The following is a 21,000-nucleotide window of genomic DNA, read 5'->3' on the forward strand; positions in this document are numbered from 1 at the left end:
AAATTTAAAATTGCTTTTTTACAAGTCACTTGTAATTAAAATGAAATAATTTTTGTTTTATCGTTAAATTTGATAAATAAATTTAACAAAATAAATAAAATTAAAATTAAATAAAAATTTATTTATTAAATTATCAATAAATTGAATATTATGGTGGTTAAAATATCTATCACGTTAGTGTCATTATTATCCTGGTTTGAAGATCTTGTTTACATAACTCGTAATGATATTCTTCCTCTTATTTCCGTTCATTTCTATTCTCATCCCAGCCATGAAAATGGGTAACTGTCGTCGCAATGGTTATTTCCGCGTGGCGTGTTTCAACCCTACCAACGTAATTGCCAATAAGCCAAACCTGGCCACGCTATATCCTAGCCTCGTCAAATTATACCAAATTCGTGTTTTAAACTTATAAAAGCTTTGTTACAAATCAATAGTCTTTAAAATTAAATATCATTTTATTAATATTTCTTTTTTATTATTATTTTTTTTCATAATAATTGTTGACAATAAATAAACTCATTCACTGATTACCTACGTATTTATATTATATTATTTTTTATTCTATAAATAAAGTATTTATTCAATGGAGCTGCTGCATCACGTTTCATGGATTATCTTGAATAATTAACAAACACACATTGATACATTTATAAGCGTAAATAAAATGTGAATGAATTTAATTTTAAATCGTACATTTTTTTTGTTTTTTAAATGAATGAACATTACGTGTTTATATTAAATTCAAAAATATACAATTTGAATTTACAATACATTGCGAGTTAATAAAACCAATGATGACTCATTGAATCAAAAATACTCAATGTTATACATTTATTTTATGAAAAAAATAAATTAAATAATAATCATAAAGTATTCAGTATACATTGGCAGATATTTTACACAATAAAGAAATTTTTTTTTTTCCTTTTTTTTATTACTAACATGTATAAAGTTTTTTTTGGAATTTCTTTAAAATTTCTTTTATCCAATAATTCTTATTTTTTACCATAAAATAAATACATCTCTGCATGAGACTAGTAAAACTTATATTTCCATAAAAGTAAATAATCAAAATTTATATCATTGTTAAATTTTATTTGTTTTAGTATAAAAATTTATACATGCATGTATTAAAAGAAGAGAAAAAAAGAAAAAACTTAAAAGTCTTCAATATAATTTAAATAAAATATAAAAATTGAGAATAAAAATAGATAAAAACATATAATAAAATAAAAAGAAGACTCACGCGATAAAAAGGGCTGCGTTGACTTTTTACCAAGTAAAAGGGACACTTTGAGTTATAAAGTCTGATATAGAGGGAGGAAAAAAAAAAAAGTAAGTTTTGGAAGGGGTTGGTACCAAGAGTTATAAAACTGGGCAACAAGCCAATTGACATACCAGTTGGCCTGAAAGCGCCGTTTGCTGTGGAGCTATTCCTACTTTTTTATATAAATTTTTTTTTTTTTTTTTTTATTTGTTTTAATTTATAAATAATAATACAAAATACAACTATATAATCAAAATAATAATCATAATAATACCAATAACAATAGCTATCATAAAAATCAAAAATATATTTAAAAAAAAAAAAAAACAGAATACATATACAATGACGACTGATCATTACATGTGAGTGATTTAAAAAAAAAAAAATTATTAAATTCTTATGCATATATATATTTTACAATTATAAAAATTTATGGATATCACATTGTGTTTGTTAATAATAATTTAATCATTAATTATTATCACTAAAAAAAAAAAAAAAAAAAAATTATGAGTAATTATTAGTTTTGATATACACTGTGTGTGTCTCTTGGTTATTTAAATTTTATAATAGATGCTTAATTAATTTTTTATAAACCAACAAAAAAAGTTGAAAAAAAAAAATTCAATTTTATCTAAGTACTAACGAGCATTCATGTTTTATATGTCTATATACAAACCCTTGTGTTTTGAACCTTGTGCGGAGACAACTTGCGAGTGTCTTTAATTGCTTTAACCTCGTTAATTCATATTATAAAAAAAAACGTTAATTATTATTATTAATATTGTTATTATTATTAATAATGTTATTAATGTTTTTAACTTTTACATTTTTGTTTTTTATTTTTATTATTATGTTGGTGTTGATTTTTCTATTTGAACTTTGACTTTTTTCTTTTTATTTTATAATTTTTTATTTATAATAATAATAATAATAATAATATTAATAATAATAATTTATTGTTTGACTACACGCATATACAAGTAAATCAACAATTTTCTATATTTATTTTTTTTATATATTGACATTTTAATTTCTAGTTATTATTTTATTCTATTTTTATTTTTTTTTTTCATTGTTATTTTTCATGGAAATGAATGACGTTCTTTTTTTTTTTTTTCGTGGTATTAATATAACCTGGTGTTATATAAATCATGAATTAATAAAATTCACAAGTAATGCGGACAATGTATTCTCAGTGGAATAATTCTAATGGATAATTTGACGTGGCCTTAATTCGGCGTGTTTGGCATTATTAATGCATCGACAAGGGAAATATTTCGAATAATTGAAATGTCGAAATTTGATGATAGAATATTGGATGAATAGAAAATAAAGGAATAGACACGTGGATTGTGTTGCATATATATATTTTTTTTTTATAACGTTCAATACTATCTAATAGGATTACCAAAAAAGGTTTCCACTGTGATGAAACTGATAAAGTCATCACTAGATTTATAATCGTGATTCGGAACAAAATAGAAAAAAAAATAAATAAATTTTTATTTATAACTATTTATAGACTTTTTATATAAACTAACATTGAACCATTATTTTTATTTTTTATTATTAAAAATTAAATAACAGCAAATTATTTATATCAAGTTAAAATATTCACGTGTTTTTTTCGATAATTTTTTATTGATAAAAATCAATTATTAATTATTATCGAATGAAAGAAAATGTTGGTTTTTTTTTTTTATTTATATTTCAATTGTATTGCTTTGAAAATGAGGGTAAAATATTGTTTTGTTAAAGTTTAATTGTATTAGTTTGAAGTAACAAGAGCCTATTGGAGCGTTAATCAAGGCAACGTTGTTGTTAATGGCGGAAGTAAGGCCATAATTGAATAGCACTGTGCCAAGTTTGTTTTCTCTTTCTTCTATACCACTCTTGTATTACCAATGGTAATTAATAAATTAATAATGCACACCCCTCTCTTTTATTAAAAAGACAAAAAATTACACACCTTCTTGAGTCTTGACTTTTAAAAAATTAATTTTTTAATGACAAAACAAAAAGCAGATAATTTACATAAATAAATTTTCGGATATTATATTTTTTTTTTTTAAATAAATCATTTCCTATTTTCATTTCATAATTTTTTTCTATTAATACTATAATTACTTTCTTCTTCTTTTCTAATGTCTTGCTATTTTTTTTTTTTTATTATTTTTAGGTTTCATAATATGCCGTTGAATTATAAACGGTAATTTTAATATTTCTTTATCTTAAAATTTTATCACTTTATTACCCCTGCATATATTCACTAGCATTTGTCTATAGATATATATATATATATACTTTTTTTTTTTTAATTTGTTATTGTAAATATAATTTATTTATCGATTTTTAACTTGCTTCCTTGTGGATAGAACAAAAAAAAAATATAATCATAAAACAAATAATAAAAATAGTTTTTGAGTAGCTCTCGATTCGTTCGAGGGAAAAATTAGGTCAAAGGTTGTTGGTACAATCAGCATAGTGAACAGTAAAATTCAACGAGAAGCATCATCATGTGCATCATTTTTTTTTTTGTACATAGATAAAAATAAAAAATATCTCGGTAAACTTGTTCTTCAGGCCCATTGCTTCTTCATAAAAAATATAATAATACAAATTAAAATTAAAAATAAAAAATAAATAAATATTATTACTTTCAATATTTTTATTGATTTTTTATGCAAATAAAAAACAATTTATTTTGTGCAAACACACGTGCAAGTTATTTTCAGCACATTTGAAAGTAATATAATAAAATAATTTTTATTTTTTATTTTAACCAATTGCTGACTGCTTGTGTGTATGACGCCTGAAACAAATATAATTAAATAATGTAAAAATAAAAAAAACATATTTTTTTACCATGACAAAAAAATTAAAAATAACACAAATAAAATTAAATTATTTTTTTTTTTATTTTATTTCATCAATAAAATAAAAATAAAACATATTTTTTTGTCAATCGCCGAGCAGTCGGTTGTGTTGCTTTAGTCCTTCGGGAAATCACCTAAAAAGCACTCGCCTCATTGATCAAAAAAAAAAAAATATATATATATATTCCCCTCACGCTGTACACTAATAAATGCATTGAAAAAAAAAAAAAAACAAAACAAAAAAAACCATGAAACGCATGCTGGAGCAGCCACTATTCCAGCCCACCGCCAGAGAGAGACCTGTGTATGGATAATGAGCATCGGAGTCGAAGGGATATGTCACCTCAAGGTAGAAAACGTGCAGCTTTGATGATATCACGTGATCAACCAGTGTCCATGTCAAGTTATCAGCCATATCGAAAGGTCAGTATTATAAAAATGAATATGTGACAAATGTGTATTTATATAATTAATTTACAAATTGAAAATAATGTTAATATATATAAATGATTGTTTTTGTTTGTCAGGAGGAGCCAGTACGAGGTATGATGGGTCACAGATCCCACAGCGCTGCCCCTATGGATTCACCTAACTTACGTTACCGAGGCAGATCACAAAGTCCCACTGGTCATCGTTCACTATCGCCACCAGAGCACAGATCTATCCCTTATTCCCATGGCTATGTGCCAGCAAGGTAACATTTCATATATACAATTATCTCAATCATCATTTCTATTCACATTTTCAATCAACTATCATACATATATTCATATAAAACGTTTTATGTCATAATTTTTTATAATTTAAAGATTTGCATCAAGATCAGCAACTGCAACACCAACTGGTTCACCTAAAAAACGACAATTACCACAAATACCAGCAAAATTACATGCAGCACTTAAAGAAAGAGTTGCACAAGATCATGAAGAACGTGCTAGACTTATGAAATATAGAAGTCGACAACTTCATACAACTTATAGAAGTACGGGAATGGGCGGTGAGATCAAGCTCTATATTTTATTATTGATTTATTGATTTATATTTTGTTTATATATGTATTTTTTATATATTTTTTTTTTATAAAATAAGGCTGGGAGAAACATTACAGTGGATTATCAGATTCAGATTTACTTTCAATTGGTCAAAATCCACAATCAATGCCACATTCACACAGAATGCATCGACCAAGAAGAGGAGGACATTTGAGTCCTGATAAAGATGTACTTGGTGATTTTGGTGATTCAGATATGGAGAGTATTGCATCAGTTGCAAGTAGTGCATTTAGTACACAATCAGAAAGACCGAGAGGATCAAGAGCACTCATGTGAGTATAAAATAATTAATAATTAATTTTATAATAATAATTTTTAAACTTAATTAGTTTTTAAAATTGGCAATTTTCAAATTTCATTTTGCTATGATAATTTTTTTAACAATGATTGGTTGAACAATAATACAATATTGAGTAAAAAAACCCTTAAGATTGCAATTACACTCAATCAATTTTAGCATAATATTAAATTACAATTAAAAAACCAAATGAAAAATCTTACAGAGGGTTTATTTTACTCAGAGTAAATTAAATTAAAAATTGGAAATTATACAATCCCAGTATTAAATGGACATTGCGTAATGAATGATCACCCAATAGAGTGCACCTCTTAAATCCTGCTTGTAAAATAAATAAACACTATAGACTCTCTCTCCACCTACCGATCAATCATGAGATTCATAAATCAAGCCTAATCCATTTAAAACAAATGTTGAATAACTTAAATAATAGGAACCAGTTGCACATCCTCAGCACAACGACAATGTCCATTTAATTATGTCCCATTTAATTTGACGATTAAATCTGATTAAATGACATCAGCCAAAAATCGTTTATTTATTTCTTTATTCATTCAACTTTCTTTTTTAAATTTTCATCATGCAAAAAAAAAGATAAATAAAATTTATAAAATTTATGAAAAAAGAGGGAAAAGAATAGATCTTTTTTTTTTATTTTTTGTTTGTCGATATTTTGGAATGTGCATATTATAAATAAAATAAAAACATGAGAATAAAAACAAAAATAATTGTTTGCAGACCGACAGTTAAAAACATTTTGCTATCCAGTGTCATTTCCTCATTAAGCCCAACCTCTAAACGTAATAGACGTAAACAAAAATTTAGGGTACCTTGCAGTGAATGTTATGGAAAATTAAGTTCAAGTAGTTGTTCAACCAAAATCCATAGAAATCCAATGAAATATAATAAAAAAAATACCAATCAAAATCCATATTATCAGCCTTTAGTACGAAGCAAATCCGCAGTTGTTAGAAGTATGCATAAAAAAATGCGTATACCTCTAACAAGATCACAAACACTTGATGATAATATTATGAGATATTACAGTAGTCCAGATACAAGTGAATTTAGTACAATTGATGATTACACATTATATCATTCAAGTAATAATAATATACCACAAATTCATATAGAAAATATAACATCAAGTTTAGATAGAAAATCATTTAAAAAAAAAACAAAATATCATTATGATAATGATATATATGAACCAAGAGCTAAAAGTTTTGATTGTTATGATGTACATTGTGACATTGATATACCAAGAAGAGCTAGAAGTGTTGAATATGATGCAATATCAAATATATTTAGTGATGATAGTTTACGTACTGCTAGACAAAAAGTTAAAAATAATCTTTCAAATAGCGGTGAAGATTTACCAACAATGAATGATCATAGTAAATCATATTATGATTCATCAAATTGTCATGATGATAATATATTAAATTTAAATAATAATTATCATGATAATAATTGTTTTTATAATTATAAAAATTTAATTGAAATGAAAGATGAACAAGCTAAAAACTTAGAACAACATCTTTATAATTTACTTGAAAATAATCACAATTATTATGGTTCAAATGATGGTGGTGATGATACATTAAATCAATGTCAATGTTTATATAATATTTTAGATGTTAATTATGATAATATTGATAATAAACAAATGAAAAATAATAATATTGATATTGATGATGATGATAATAATTATCGTAAAAAGGTAAATAGAGATTCATTTCGTCGTAGAAGAGCTAAAAGTAGTGATTCATATCTTGAAGAAATGTCTCATTATAATAGTGGTATAAATAATAATAACTGTGAAAGATCAAGTAGTTATTCTGATCATATTGAAATACATGATAATAATAATTACAGTGAAAATAGTAAAAGACGTAGACATACAACTGACAGTCAGCAACAATTAATAAATTTTGGTAAAAAAAAAAAATCAAGTTTAACTGTACCAAGTTTTTATGAAAGTAAACGTATGATGATTGAACGTGCTGAATCAACACCAATGCTTGTACCAGATGAACAAGATATTGAAAATAGTTGGGAATATGCCAGAAGAATGTCAAGAAGAAGAAGAAGAAATAGTAGTTGTCCAGAGACACGTGATATTAAAAATATTGATGAGGCTGAATCATCAACAAATTTTTTTATGGTTTCAGATGAAGATTTTGGATCTGTTGAAACAGTTGTATGTCAAAATTATCGTAATGAAAATAGCTCAATAATAAATACAGATAATAATGAAAATAAAAATAATTATAATGATGATAATATTAATTATCAATTTAAAACTGATAGATCAAGTTCATATCCATGTACATCAATATCCGATAATGATGATTATGAATTTAAAAATCGTAAAACAAGTTGTCCAGAATGTTATGATTTATCATATAATAATACTAATAATAATAGATCAATAAATAATGATAAAAAAAAAAAGATAATTGATTATCAATGTGGTAAAAGAAATGTTGCAATAAGTGATACACTTGAATATTATGAATATTCAATGGATAGTGAAAGTCAGTGTAGTGATAACTGCGGATTTGGCTTGTATGACACATCTAGACCCTGTAATAAAGCACCCCACCCCGGTAAAGCTAATTCAAATGTCTTTGATTCCCAAACCGCCATTTCCAACACTGCTAAAAACCCACGGACCAACGTACACAATGATACAACTACCCCAACGACAACAACAACTACGACAACAACAACAACAACATCATCATCAACAACAACAACTACATGTAAACGTGACAAAAATGACAATGCTGATAATATGGATAATCATGCTGGAACAATTGATGCTAAACAACGATCTGAATCTAGTGATTATGCTAGTCCTGGTGGTTCATATGAAAAAAATACAAGGCATCCAGTGACAGGAAGTAATCATAATGGTCATCAAAAAAGAGGACAATTTTCTAGAAGTCTTAGTAATGCTGATGTACCACCAGATGAAAAAACTGGTAAGTTTCCATTTGATTATTAATTTTTCGATTTTTTTTTTTTATTATTATTTCTATATCTTCTTGAAAAATTAATTTTTAATTAAACAATTTATTAATAAATAAAAAAAATAAAATATCAGCTAATTTTTGGAGTTGAAAAAAAAAATTATTTGAAGATGTTTTTTTTTTATTCACGTTTTTAAAGTTCATGTATGATGAAATTTAAAAAAAAAAAAAAAAAATTATATATGACGTCAATATGCTGGCAAATATTTTATCTTGAGTTTTTATACATAAAGAGTGTCACGAACTTGACCCTTCTGATTCAGTTTAATCGATCACACATGTACACAGACATATATGTTCAGAAAAAAAAAAGAAATATATAATCATGTGTACTTTATTTTTTAACATTTACAATTTTTTTTATTTTTATTTTTTTTGAGTATACATTTTTGAATTTTCATAGCTTTTTTTGCTGGAATATATAATGTGGGTTTTTTTATATTTTTTAACGTGTAACTAAGACGTATTACGATGAACAATGTTGTAGTTCATTTGGCCACAACCCAAATTATATTGAAGGTCGTTGTTTGTCGTTGGAAAAAACCTTGTACTGGACTGGCTTTGAAAATCCTTTTCTCAAGCATAATTGCATTCTCGATTTTTTTTTTTTTTTTTTTGCCACTTCATTTAAACTAAAACTGAAGTGACTGTAAATTTTAAAAAACTTTTTAAGTAAATGAGAGTAAAAAAAAAAAATTTACATCGATAATCAATTTTTTTTTTTTTCATCTTTAATAACTCGACATTAGTCTGCATATGATGATTTTTTTTCTTGAAGAAAAAAAGGCTCATATGACAAAAAATAAAATTTCCATAAATAATTTATTGATTTTAACAAATTTTCTCCAGTTTTTTAATTATAATATTTTTTTCTTCAGCAAAAAATTTGAATATTCTTTAACTTTTAATTTTTTAAACCAAGACAATGATAGCCCGAGGGTTTTTTTTTTTTCTTTTTTACTATATTGAATCTTTCTTAAATTATTCAGCCAATGACATTATAAAGTCTTACAATCTTTGTTTTCAAGACTTAAATTTGAATAATAATTATATTTTAATGTGTTAAAATATTTATAAAATATATCAGCAGATGGAAGTTTAAGTGATACAGCAGTTGGTCTTCATGTTGAAGAGGCTAATAGAAGAGTAAGAAAAAATTCACCTGGAAGTAAAAGTGGAAGTGGAAGTAGTAGTGGTGGTGGCAGTGCAGTTCAATACCAGGCTGGTCTTGGAAAAAAAAGCAACAGTACAAGTCAACTATCTGCGACAGGTAAAAATCATAATTATATTTTATTATCAAAAAAAAAAAAACCATAATAATAATTCCCTTAATCATATACTGTCGTCTCGTAAACCCGTAGATTCAAATTTTCAACATATAATATCTATATGTTTAAGAAAAAAAAAAAAACAATGTGCTCAGATAATTACATATATTTTTTTATTTATATATTTTATTATAATTATGTCAAAGAAATAATTGATATTCTCATAGTTTAGTCAGAGTCTAGACTAGTAGAAAAATAAAAAAAATTAAATAAGTGGTGCACTTTCGACGTTAATAATAAATTGTTTAATTTTCATCAATTAAAAAAATATAAATCATTAATTAATCTACATAAAATAAAGATAAAAAAAAAATTAATAATAATTACGAAAATGCACTGCTGATATATATATTAATCAATCGTTTTGTATTACATATATTTTAATCGTAATCTTTTTTTTTTTTTCTATCATCCACTCTCATCTCAATCCGCTTCTCTCCGAAAAAAAAAATTTAAAAATAATGAATTCATATATTTTACACAAAAACACATTGACAATAATAAATTATCGGGCTTCATTCAATGCTGGTAAATTTTTTACACTTCACCGAACAATTCATCATCATTCGCGAGAAAAAAAAAAAAAAAATTACAGTCGATTTTTATAGGAAACATTGATATTTAAAAAAAAAAAAAAAATTGATAATTTTAATTTATCACACTTGTTATTGAAATCATTTATGTTTATTTAATTAAATTTTTTTTTTTTTAATTTAAAATAATTACTTGATGTGATGCAAAATCGTGGAAAAATGAAAATAAAAAAAAAAAAAAAAAATTATAAATGAATTGTTAACGATAATGTGCACCGTGCGTTTTGTTGGTGGTACATGCGTGGGTGAGGAAGGCCGAAAACGGAGACTCGGTTTCGGGAAGAAGGGCAAATCGTCCTTCACAGTTCACAGGAGTGAAGAGGTCCTGCCGGAGGACACGAGCAGTGGCAGATGTGGGAGGCAACCGAGTTCGGCAAGCAGTGATGGCGAGGGCAGTGGCGATGGGGACAGGTCCGATTTAATTTTCCATTTTTTTTTTTTACACTTTACAGTTTTTTTTATATTTTATTTTATCCACAGCGTGGGAAAATCGCTGTAATATTAATTATTAATTTAATAAATAATAGAAAAATTTATTAAATAATTTAATTGCTTTTATATTTTTGAAATTTAATTTTTATTTTATTTCATTGATGTATAATTAATTAGTTTATTATAAAAATCAATTTGATAATTATTAATTTTTTATTTCTTAGCTATTGAATTGAAAATTTAAATGCAAAAATCGGGTCAACCTTTGACGAAACGTGGAAAAAAAATACGCGCGGGTTAAAACCAGCAAGAAGAATGAACAAAAATTAATTGAAAAAAAAAAAATTATAATAATTTAAAACACAGTTATAAACACATGAAAAAAATTAAAATATATCCTAAACTTTTTGCACAAAAAGGAAAAAAAGTGATTCAGTTTCCACATGAGACCTGAATAACAACACTTAATTTCCAAGTGCAAAAAAAAATTTCCAATAATCCCATTGTCCTCTTAAATCTTTTTTAGTGCACTGACGCCACCAGGTGGGGTTTTATAACTCAGTAGACGATCCGCGTGATCTAGAAATTTAGCGTTAAAAAAAAAAAAAAAAAGCTCGATATCGTTTTTCATTGATATATTAGTAACTATAATTAAAAATTTATTATTTACTTTATACTATTAAAATAGATCTATAGAAATTTTTTATATCTCATATAAAAAAAAATTAGAATGTTTGTAACGTAATTAGAAATTTTTAATTTTAAATAGATTTTTTTATATAATACTTTTATAATGCATAATAGTTCGAAAAAATGAAAAAAACATTTCTCGGTATTTTTCAGCAAAAATTGTAAAGGTGAGATTAAAACTGGTAAAAAGAAAATTCATTTTTTCATATACAAAAAAAGCAGCTTCATTGTAATGCAATCTTGGTAAAAAAAAAAAACTTATATAATGACAGAAAAAAAAGCACACATGTTTTTGTAAAGATTATTATTTGTACGAACAAAACAGTGAGACACAAGAAAAAAAAAAAAGGAATACAACACAACAGAAGCGCACTAGAGCTTTATATTATTTTGTATGTTTTTTTAATTTTTCATTTCAGCCATTTAGTGTATGTATAAGATAATTAATTGCTTATTAAAATAATAAATTATTAATATATTTATTGAACGTGAGTGATAGATGAAAGATAATTTTATAACGGTTATATTTTAGACTTGAAAGTATCTTGGGTTATTAAATTTAGATAGCGTAGATTGATTTCTATTTTATTATTTTTTTTTATATCGTTTCTTCTTTCTAGATTTCTGATTGAATTTGCGTCTGATAGAGAGTGCAACTAGAGTGCAATTTATTAGTGCGTCCATCGCTTAGTTATATATCTTGCGTGCTTTTATAAGTATAAATTTTTTATATCATAAAACACTTCTGGTGATATTATATTTTATAAATTCTCAAAAGCTCGTAAAGTTTTTTTATCGAGAAAATAATGAAAAAACGTAATCATTTTTTTCTTGAAATGAAAAAAATAAAATCTATTGATGTTTACATGTTCATAGAGCATTTCTATTTGAGAGAACATTACATCTAAAAATGAATTTAAAATGAAAAAAAAATATATAAAGAAATACTCTGAGTATTTTTTTTTTGTTCGTCAAAAATATTAAGATGTAAATTTAAAAATAAAAAAGTATACTTGATCAAATTTAACTATATAAATAACTAAGTAAAATTTTCACAAAGAAATATTTCCTTTATAGATAAAGTGTTCTCTTGAATTTTCATTTATTTTTATCATATTATTTAATTTTAAATTTATTTATTATTAAATAGAGTACACTTGTCATTGTAATAAAGATCAAAGTCTTTAAATATAGCAGCTCTAATTGGCTGCTGCTTTTATTCGTCAAACCTCACACTACTTTATTTATATTTTTAATTGATAATTTTTTAAATCCTTTGAATGATTTATAAATCACAGTCGTTCAATATCCTTATTTTATTTTTTGTATACAATTCATAAAAATATATCAAATAAATGTTGAATATTAAATTTATATTTATTTATTTTTTTTTTTAATTATAAAATACATGAAGATGATGAGAAACAAGTCGATGAATTTCATTTTAACTCATGAATTATGTAAAAAAAATAAAAAACAAAAAATACAAAAATTAATTTATAAAATCCACAAGTATATGATCAACGAATCCAGGGCACACTGAGTGGAGAGAGCAGAGCTGAAGATGAGAGACTTTTGTTCATCGTATATATATGATTTAATATTAAAATATATTTATTTTATTTATAAAAAAAATTACCATCATCATGATCATGATCATCATAATGTTTTAATGTATATGACATGGAAAGTACGAATGATGAAATATATTTAAAAAAAGTTTTTATAAAATGGACATGAAGAAGAGAATCTACGGGAGAGAAAACGAGAGAGAAAGAGAGAGAGAGAAAAAAAAATAATTAAAAACAAAAATACAATTGAGAAATTAATTAAGGATAAAAAATTATAAAAAGCTTCAAGAAAAATGAACAAAAAAATAAATAATATTTAAAAAAAAATCCATGAAATTAGTTAGCGGTATTTCTTGTTTGGTTTTACAACGCAGAGTGTGGCGTGGTTGGTGTTGGTGCGGATACAAGGACTACTGGTTTAACAAGCAGAAAAAGGAACAGCACACCAAGCAGTTTTCAACGTTCCCAGGAGGTTGTACCAACTTATCAACGACTTGGTGCAAGTAGCAAGGCTGGTTCAGTTGCAAGTGACACCGCTGGATCACTCAACTCAATTTCAAGTTCAGAAGCAAGCTCGTAAGTAGTGCCTTCACTCTCCTCGGTGCAACAATTCAAATAATAAACAACTTAGCATTATTATAATACAAAAAAATTAATTCTATTTAACACTGAAAGAAGAAATTATATTTAAAAAGTGATCAACGATGACTAAATCGCGTATACCTCTCATTCTCTGTCTCTGTCTCTCTCATTCATTTCCACTGAATGTTTGTATGTTTATTTTATTAATTAATTAATTATATTTTCTATTTTAATTCCTTAATAATTAAATCCAATTATTTATATATCAACAACATAATTATTTTTTATTTCAACACATAGTTGACGTGCTTTTCTACTTAATTATTTCTAATATTTTTCGCATTTATTATTCAAAATTTTAAGTGTAAAATGTCGTGTAACTTGTGCAAGCTAAATACAACTTTATAAATAAATATATATTCAAAATAAATTAGTTGATTTAAAAGAAAAAATATTAAATTAAAATATTTATTTTTTAATTTATCTATAAATATTATGAAATAAATTAAATAGCTTTAATCAAACTATAAAAACCAACAAATATTGGTATATGTTTTTTTTGGTTTTTTTTTATTTCTAAAACTCGTTTTGACTCGTAAATTAACGTAAAAAAAAAAATTGAAAAATTATATATACCTGTACACCTACTTGGCTAACACAAGTCACGCAACATTATTATATTTTACTGTTTTATTGATCAAAAAAAAAAAAAGAAATACAAAATAACAAAAATATTGTATATTATGTATGTGTGTATGTTGATGTACTAAGTCGACGTTTCTCCAATCCTTTTATTACAACTATTATTATTATTTTAATACAACGGTCAATTGAGAAATATTTTTTTATGTTCAATTTAGTGGACATTAAGTTTGCTATTATTTCTTATCCACAATCACAAATTGCCTGTTCTATTGAAAATAACATCACACTTATCAATGTTATTGTCGTTTGGCTTACTGCTTGATTGACGCAAATTATTTTATATATCAGCACAATTTACGATGCACAATTATTTAAAATTTATTTATCATGCACAAAAAAAAATAATGTTAATTAACACCCACACACACATATATTTTTAAATACTAATTTAAAAATTAAAAACCTAAAAATTCAGGTATAAAAAATAAGATATATTTTTTTGTGTTAATTAATTTTAATGTCGAAATTAACAGGGACATTATAATCACACAATTAAAACGAGTGTGATGATTTATTTGCTGTAAAAAAATTCAAGTATATACAATTCGAAACAACAGCAACAACAATTTTATATATTATTTCATTTTTTAAAATTAATGTAGCATTAGGTCATTAATTTGTAAACTTAACAGCAAAAAAAAAAAAAACGTGTAATTATAAAGGATTTTAGTTTTTTTTTTGTTTGAAGAATTGGATTATTGCGGATGAATCTGTCAAGTAAGTTTGCGCTGATTATCATGATACACCAGCATGAGCATTGACAAAAAAAAAAATAAACAAACTTTAAATAATCACAAATAAAAATTACATAATAATTTTATATTTTCAGCAAACTTAAAATTATTATTATTATATTAGTAAATAAATAAATCACAATTTGCGTACGGAATGTATTATTTGCATGATAATATTATAACAAAGCCTGGTATGTTTAAAATTTATAATAATATTCCTATCATCCTTTCTATATCTATAACACTATAAAATACCATAAAAAGTATTTATTTATTTATTTTAAAAGTTAATTAATACTTGACACAAAAAAAATAATAATACCACAAAACTATCTAACGTGAATTCTTCTTGTATCGATTATTTGTTTTAATATTTTTTCATTTCCTTTTCGTCGAAGGTTGATTATTTATTAATGTATATATATTTTTATTTTTTTGCAAATGAAAAATCATAAATCCAAGCAACTTATCCTTTGTAAAATTGAAAATATACCCTGCGTTCGTGAGGAGTGATGATTTTTTATCTAAAAAAAAAAAAAACTTACTTCAATCTCACTTCTTTACCTTGAAATATATTTATTTTCAATCCAACTTTTTCAGTATTTAATAATTTTTATTTTACCTTGATAATAACTGGTGATGAAAGCGATTTTCCCTTGCTTTTTAATATTAAAATGTATATTTTATATTTTCTTGAATGTAAAAAAAATAAAAACTAATGTATTTGTTTTTCTTTTGATGACGAAAAAATATATATTATATATAGTTGGTCTCCGTGCATGAGAACGGCAGCTGAGGGTGGTCAATTGAGTGAATTTATTGATGGTCTTGGACCAGGTCAATTGGTTGGTAGACAAGTACTTGGTGCATCTTCACTTGGAGACATTCAATTAGCCCTGAAACATACAAAAAAACATCTTGAAGTTGAAGTTGTTAGAGCTAGAGATCTTCAAGCTAAACCTGGCAGTAAAGTTCTTCCAGGTTTGTAATTATATCAACTTTTTAATTATTAATTAATGGATTTTATTAATATTGCTATTATTTATTGCAGCACCTTGGGTAAAAGTTTACCTAGTTAATGGAAAAAAATGTATTGCAAAAGCAAAAACAACAACAGCTAGAAAAACACTTGAGCCATTTTATCAACAACCACTTTCATTTAGAGAAGATTATCATGGCTGTATATTACAAGTAAGAGCTTTAATAAATTTTTTTTTTTTTGTTTTTAAAATTGATCTTATTTTATTTTTTAATTATAGGTGGTTGTTTGGGGTGACTATGGTCGATTAGAAGCAAGAAAAGTATTTATGGGTGTTGCACAAATAATGCTGGATGATCTTAATTTGAGTGAAATTGTGTTTGGCTGGTACAAGCTCTTCGGCACCACTTCTTTGGTCAGTGGTCCTCCATCTTTAGCATTATCCCGTCGTTCATCAGCTGCATCCTTGGATTCCCTTAAATAAATACAATACAATAAATTAAAAATTAAATATAACATACACACAAAAACAAATATCCTAAAAATTTTTAATAAAATTTTGTCATATTTAAATTAAAATGATCGATAAAGTAATGAAAAAGAAAAGAAAATATAAATTCCAAAGTTACAAAAAAAAATTTACATAATTTATCGTTAAAAAAAATATATATTGGAACAAAAAAAAAAAAGCTTTATTCAAATATAAAAATACTGTTTGCTTATTATCGAAATAATAAAATTGATTGATATTCGCCGAAAGAAATTTTAACAAAAAAAAAATATATATACACAGCTTGTTATTGAAATTAAATGAAAAAGTATATACTAAAGTTGAAAAACAATTAAAAAATATTTATGACAATTAAAAAAACAAATTTTTTTTTTTTTTAATAATTAGACAGAGACTAATTGATTGGACTATTGATGGCTCTGAATACGGTATATATAAAAAAAAATAATATAATTAAAACACAAACGGGTGAAAAAATAATATTTTTTTTAAGATAAAAAAAAAAATGAATTTTAAAATAAAAACAGTAACACTTAAAGCACATCATATATCATGTCAGATGAACGTCTAGTCTGTAGACTAGCTGTAGACGTAGCTGCCATGATTCCGGAGCGCCAGATAGATTTAGGTACGCACTGTAATCAAGGCATCGTTTGTAGTTTGTTAATTTAATATTTTATTCTCATTTAAATTTCGCATTATTAATTTAACATACAATTTAAAGAGAATAAAATATTAAATATTTATATCGTTCAATTGATTGATTTTTTAATTGTAATATTTTGTCAATTGCCTGATGATTTGAAAAGTGTTTATCAATTTTACTTGTTTATTTTTTTACTGTTTGTCTTACATTGCTTCTTTTGAAAATATTATTATCATAAATATTTTTTTATTCTCTTAATATCAAATGGAAAGTTGTGTGTTGAACATAATTTTTTTTAATATGTGTATTTTATCATTCATTGTAGTTATTTAAATTTTATTGATAACAATCATTTTATCAATATTTAATCATTGTTATTTTACCACTAATAATGTCATATTATTATTTTTTTTTTATTTAATTGTAACACGCACTTTATTAATTTATATTTCATAAGTACATGTTTTTTTTTTTTTGATTGAATTTTGTACAATCCAAATATTATTATCAATGCACAAAGCACCCATTGACAATGAATTTTTTAATCCTCGTAGTCAAGTTTGAATTGAAATATTATAAATTTATTTTCTCATTAATAAATGAGGTAAGTGACCGTATTCGGAGTCCACAATGTAACGTTTCCCTTTCGCTGTTGTATTATTTTTTTTCCTAATGTGTAAAATATCAATTAAATAAAATTAATAACAATACATTGTTTTATTTTTTTTACAGTGAAATCAATGGAGCTCGAGTGAACGTCAGACAGACATAAACTCGAATGTCGTGTGTAAAAATAAAGTGTGACAAAAAAAAAAACTAATATTCAAAAAATTTTAAGTGTCAACTATCCAAGTGAACCAAATTAATGTAAAAAAAAAAAAAAAACTTAAAACTTTTACAATGAATAAATAAATTAAAATACATAAAAGAAGAAAATAAAAAAAATTCGCGAGTGAAGTCGTGATAAACTAAGATAAAAATTACAGAAAAAAAATAATATAAATAAATTCAAGTAATTGAGAAACTTTGCAGTAATATCTGCACAGTGGTCGTGAACCTCATAACATAAATATGAAACCTCACTTTATTTGTATATAATAATAATTGAGACAAGGTTTTTAATTTTAGAAAAAAAAAATTAATTTATTGATGAATGAGCGAGCGAAATAATATGTTAAATAAGTTTTTTAAAAAACTTCATTATTCTTTAATTCATATTTAAAATAATAATTTACATCGTGTGCTCATGTCATTAAAATTTATTGTCGTTTATTGTTTTAAAAAAATGAGAAAAATCTCTTTTTTAATTTTAATTTTTTATTTATTTAAATTGTGTGTAAATAATTGTACGAGCTCGAAGAAGAAAGACTTTGCGTGATTGCAAAAATAAAAAAAAATAATTAGTCTCTTTGAAAATAATAAATAAATAAATAAAAAGTTGGATCAATTAAGTAAAATCGTTGACTCACGTACAATTAACTGCCTGAGTATTAGATTTATCATTCTTATTTTTAAATATTATTAAAATCATAATAACATTGTTTTCCTAAGACATCATATATAGCAAGTACCATTGAACAACTCATGAAATATTGACAAAATAAATAAAAAAAAAATTAAACGAATTGTCATAAATGTTTGTACTTTATTGTATAGCTTTTAACTGTCATATTAAACATAAATAAAAAAAAAAAAATCTATGCTCGCACGTCGATAAGAGAATCATTATTATAAAATTAATTATTTGGAAAATAATATTTTTTTTATTGATAATTTCTCAATTTTAGAAGAAACAAAAAATATATATATAATTATAAAACAACGCGATTGTGAATGATGGCAAAGGAAGTATCTTATCATATCTATAAAATGCTTAAATTAGAAATGAAACAAAATATATTTAAAAAAATTATTAACAACAAAACAAGGAGGATTTTTTACTCATAATAAAATTACTGATTGTAGAGTCGTAAAAATCAAGATTTCAAAAATATATTATATAACAATTATTGATTGAAAGATTGTAAGTATACATATTGTGAAAAAAAAAAAAAGACAGGATCTAAAAAAAAAATAATAATGATTTACAAATAAGCAGAATTTCTAAGTAAAAATTTTTGCAAAATGGGCGTGGGAGAATTATAGTCACAGGGGGTCAAATAAATGAAAATTTAAAATTAAAAAAAAATGAAAAACTAATAGAAAAAAATAATTGACATTGGATAATTATACGAGAGACTAATTTAATATTATAAAAAAAAATGTTCAGTCTGTAAACCGCCACAATTGACGCGTCTCACATTATTCCCTGCAAATTTTCCTTCAAATTTTTAATTCATGATGATATAATAAAACTAAAAAACAAATAAAATTAAATAAACAATTGAGATTTTGCGGCGAATACAATGATGTGGACTGGTTAACGCTTGAAATAATAAAATAATAAATAAATAAAAAACATAAAATATTGCATATCCTATAATGAGAAGTAGAACTTTGATATCTTGGTAGAAAAATTAAAAAATAACAAAAAAATATAAATAATTTAAAAAAAAAACAAAAATGAAATACTTTATTAAACTTGAAAGAAAAAGAAATTGTTTAAATTTTTTCTTAGATTTTTCTACGATGGAATGCACTTGTATCCGTGAAGTAACGACAAAAGCATGCTGGAGAAGATTCGTGGAAAAAAAAAAATTAATAAATTAATTTGGAAAAATAGAAAAAAAAAATAATTAACTTTGAAATTTTAAATACACAAATTTCCAAAAAACAAAAAAAATGTTCATTATGCACTATCATATGTTGCACGTATCATTAAAACTGCACTTTGCTGATAATTATAACGAGCAAATGGTCACAATGCATGATTAAATTATTAAAAAAAAATAAAAAACACACACAAGTAATAATATTCTTCGTTCTAATAAAGGCAAAGTGTTATTGTAAAATGTACAATGAAATTTATTAGAAAGAAAAACATTGAAAATTAAACTACATTATAATTTGTTTTAAAAAAAATATCAAAATCTTTTTGAATGACAGAAAGACTGCCTGTTTTTATCATAAAAAATATATTATTTTCGAAAAAACACAAATGGAGGGATTAAAAAAAGAAACATTGTAATATTTAATTTAAATAATTTCTACCCTTGCCTTGTCGATTTGTAAATAGGCATGCTCAATTCGTAAACCCGGCGGTGAATCATGGATACATTTAAATTAAATTAACAGAAAGACGAGACTAATTAAAAAAAAAACTTTAAAAAATGGAAATAATAATTAGAAAAAATAATTATATCCAACTTTGTACCTATAAGTTATGACATAGTAAAACCTGGGTTAAAATAAAAAAAAAAAAATCTGGATGCACACGATGCTAAAGTAAAGATGATTTTAAAATAAATTTAAATTAAAAATGAAATATTGATAATATTAAATGAAGGAGAATAAATAAATTTTGAAAATAAACACAGTGCGGATAACGACAATGCCAACAATTTATATATTATCAAATTAATTAACGACTACCTTGTAGAGTCAAGTCCAAAAAAAACTTAGCATAAGTCGTCTTGTAACTTGTATTAAATTAAATGTCACGATCGACTCGTGTAATTTAAAAATCTTGCAAATTATTTGAAATAAAATTAACAAAATAAAAACGATAAATTAATGGCAAATAAAAAATACAC

General features: G+C 24.3%; 1 protein-coding gene across 14 annotated transcripts in view; it reads left to right on the forward strand.

The window, feature by feature from the left end:
* LOC122847422 (regulating synaptic membrane exocytosis protein 2) overlaps positions 1-20,670 on the forward strand; it is a 55,749-nt gene extending 35,079 nt beyond the window's left edge. For 4 of the 14 annotated variants that reach the window (XM_044145090.1, XM_044145092.1, XM_044145084.1 and 1 more), the window contains 11 exons: positions 3,453-3,482; positions 4,419-4,572; positions 4,677-4,843; positions 4,959-5,146; positions 5,239-5,473; positions 6,238-8,489; positions 9,625-9,807; positions 13,526-13,727; positions 15,939-16,153; positions 16,224-16,363; positions 16,432-16,724. In XM_044145090.1, coding sequence (XP_044001025.1) covers positions 3,453-3,482; positions 4,419-4,572; positions 4,677-4,843; positions 4,959-5,146; positions 5,239-5,473; positions 6,238-8,489; positions 9,625-9,807; positions 13,526-13,727; positions 15,939-16,153; positions 16,224-16,363; positions 16,432-16,635 — 3,970 coding nt within the window. In that variant the 3' untranslated portion in view covers positions 16,636-16,724. Of the gene's footprint in view, positions 1-3,452; positions 3,483-4,418; positions 4,573-4,676; positions 4,844-4,958; positions 5,147-5,238; positions 5,474-6,237; positions 8,490-9,624; positions 9,808-10,688; positions 10,870-13,525; positions 13,728-15,938; positions 16,154-16,223; positions 16,364-16,431; positions 16,932-18,040 lie in introns of those variants that run through there. The other 10 variants (XM_044145093.1, XM_044145085.1, XM_044145086.1 and 7 more) reach the window with 8 other exon arrangements.
* Positions 20,671-21,000: the final 330 nt, after the last annotated feature.

This window comes from Aphidius gifuensis, linkage group LG1, assembly GCF_014905175.1.
Source record: "Aphidius gifuensis isolate YNYX2018 linkage group LG1, ASM1490517v1, whole genome shotgun sequence".
Classification (NCBI taxonomy): domain Eukaryota; kingdom Metazoa; phylum Arthropoda; class Insecta; order Hymenoptera; family Braconidae; genus Aphidius; species Aphidius gifuensis.